Source organism: Bison bison, unplaced genomic scaffold (assembly GCF_000754665.1).
Source record: "Bison bison bison isolate TAMUID 2011002044 unplaced genomic scaffold, Bison_UMD1.0 scf7180017864304, whole genome shotgun sequence".
NCBI classification, from domain to species: domain Eukaryota; kingdom Metazoa; phylum Chordata; class Mammalia; order Artiodactyla; family Bovidae; genus Bison; species Bison bison.
The window spans coordinates 14,211,519-14,212,065 of record NW_011494876.1 but is presented as its reverse complement, the minus strand read 5'-3'; the positions used below and the strand labels follow the sequence as shown (position 1 = coordinate 14,212,065).

The 547-nt window shown below is 69.7% G+C and overlaps 1 protein-coding gene across 1 annotated transcript in view; it reads right to left on the bottom strand.

Annotated features, from left to right (window-relative positions):
• The window catches only part of DUSP7 (dual specificity phosphatase 7), a 6,152-nt gene extending 5,607 nt beyond the window's left edge, over window positions 1–545 (bottom strand). Inside the window, exon 1 of the mRNA XM_010851941.1 lies at window positions 182–545. Within this exon, the coding sequence (XP_010850243.1) occupies window positions 182–545 (364 nt within the window). The remainder of the gene's footprint in view (window positions 1–181) is intronic.
• Window positions 546–547: the final 2 nt, after the last annotated feature.

Genomic DNA, 547 nt, shown 5'->3' with positions numbered 1-547 from the left:
CCTGTCCCAGCCTACACCCGCACAGCTTGGGCCGGGAGCCCTGGAGGGGAGGATGCGAGCGGGGGAGACGTGGCGCCGGCTGGACAGGCCGGGCACGGGGAGTGAAAGCCGCCTCCGTCGGGGGCATCCGGGAGCCACGGGAGAGCCCCAATTCCAGACTGGGTCTCGCTGCCGCTCTTACCTTGGAGGTAGTAGGCCTGGCAGCCGTCGTCGCGCAGCTTTTGCAGGAGAAGGCCAAGCACCGAGGCGGGAGCGCCGGGCTCTGGCTGCCATTCGGCCGTGGCCTCGTCGTAGAGCAGCACGGTGGCCGCCTTGCAGCGCGTAGCGAAACGCTCCTTGTCGGCGTGGTTGGGGATGATGGAGCGGATGGGCAGGTTGCCTTTGCGGAGGCGGCGCAGCATGAGGCCCGGGATGGCCAGGTTGATGGCCGTCTCGATGTGTGACGACTCGAAGAGCTCGTGCGGCCGGCAGTCGAGCAGCAGCAGGGACGCGCCGCCGCGCGCCTCCAGCTCCTCCTGCAGCCACTCGGCGCTCTTGCAGGGCATGG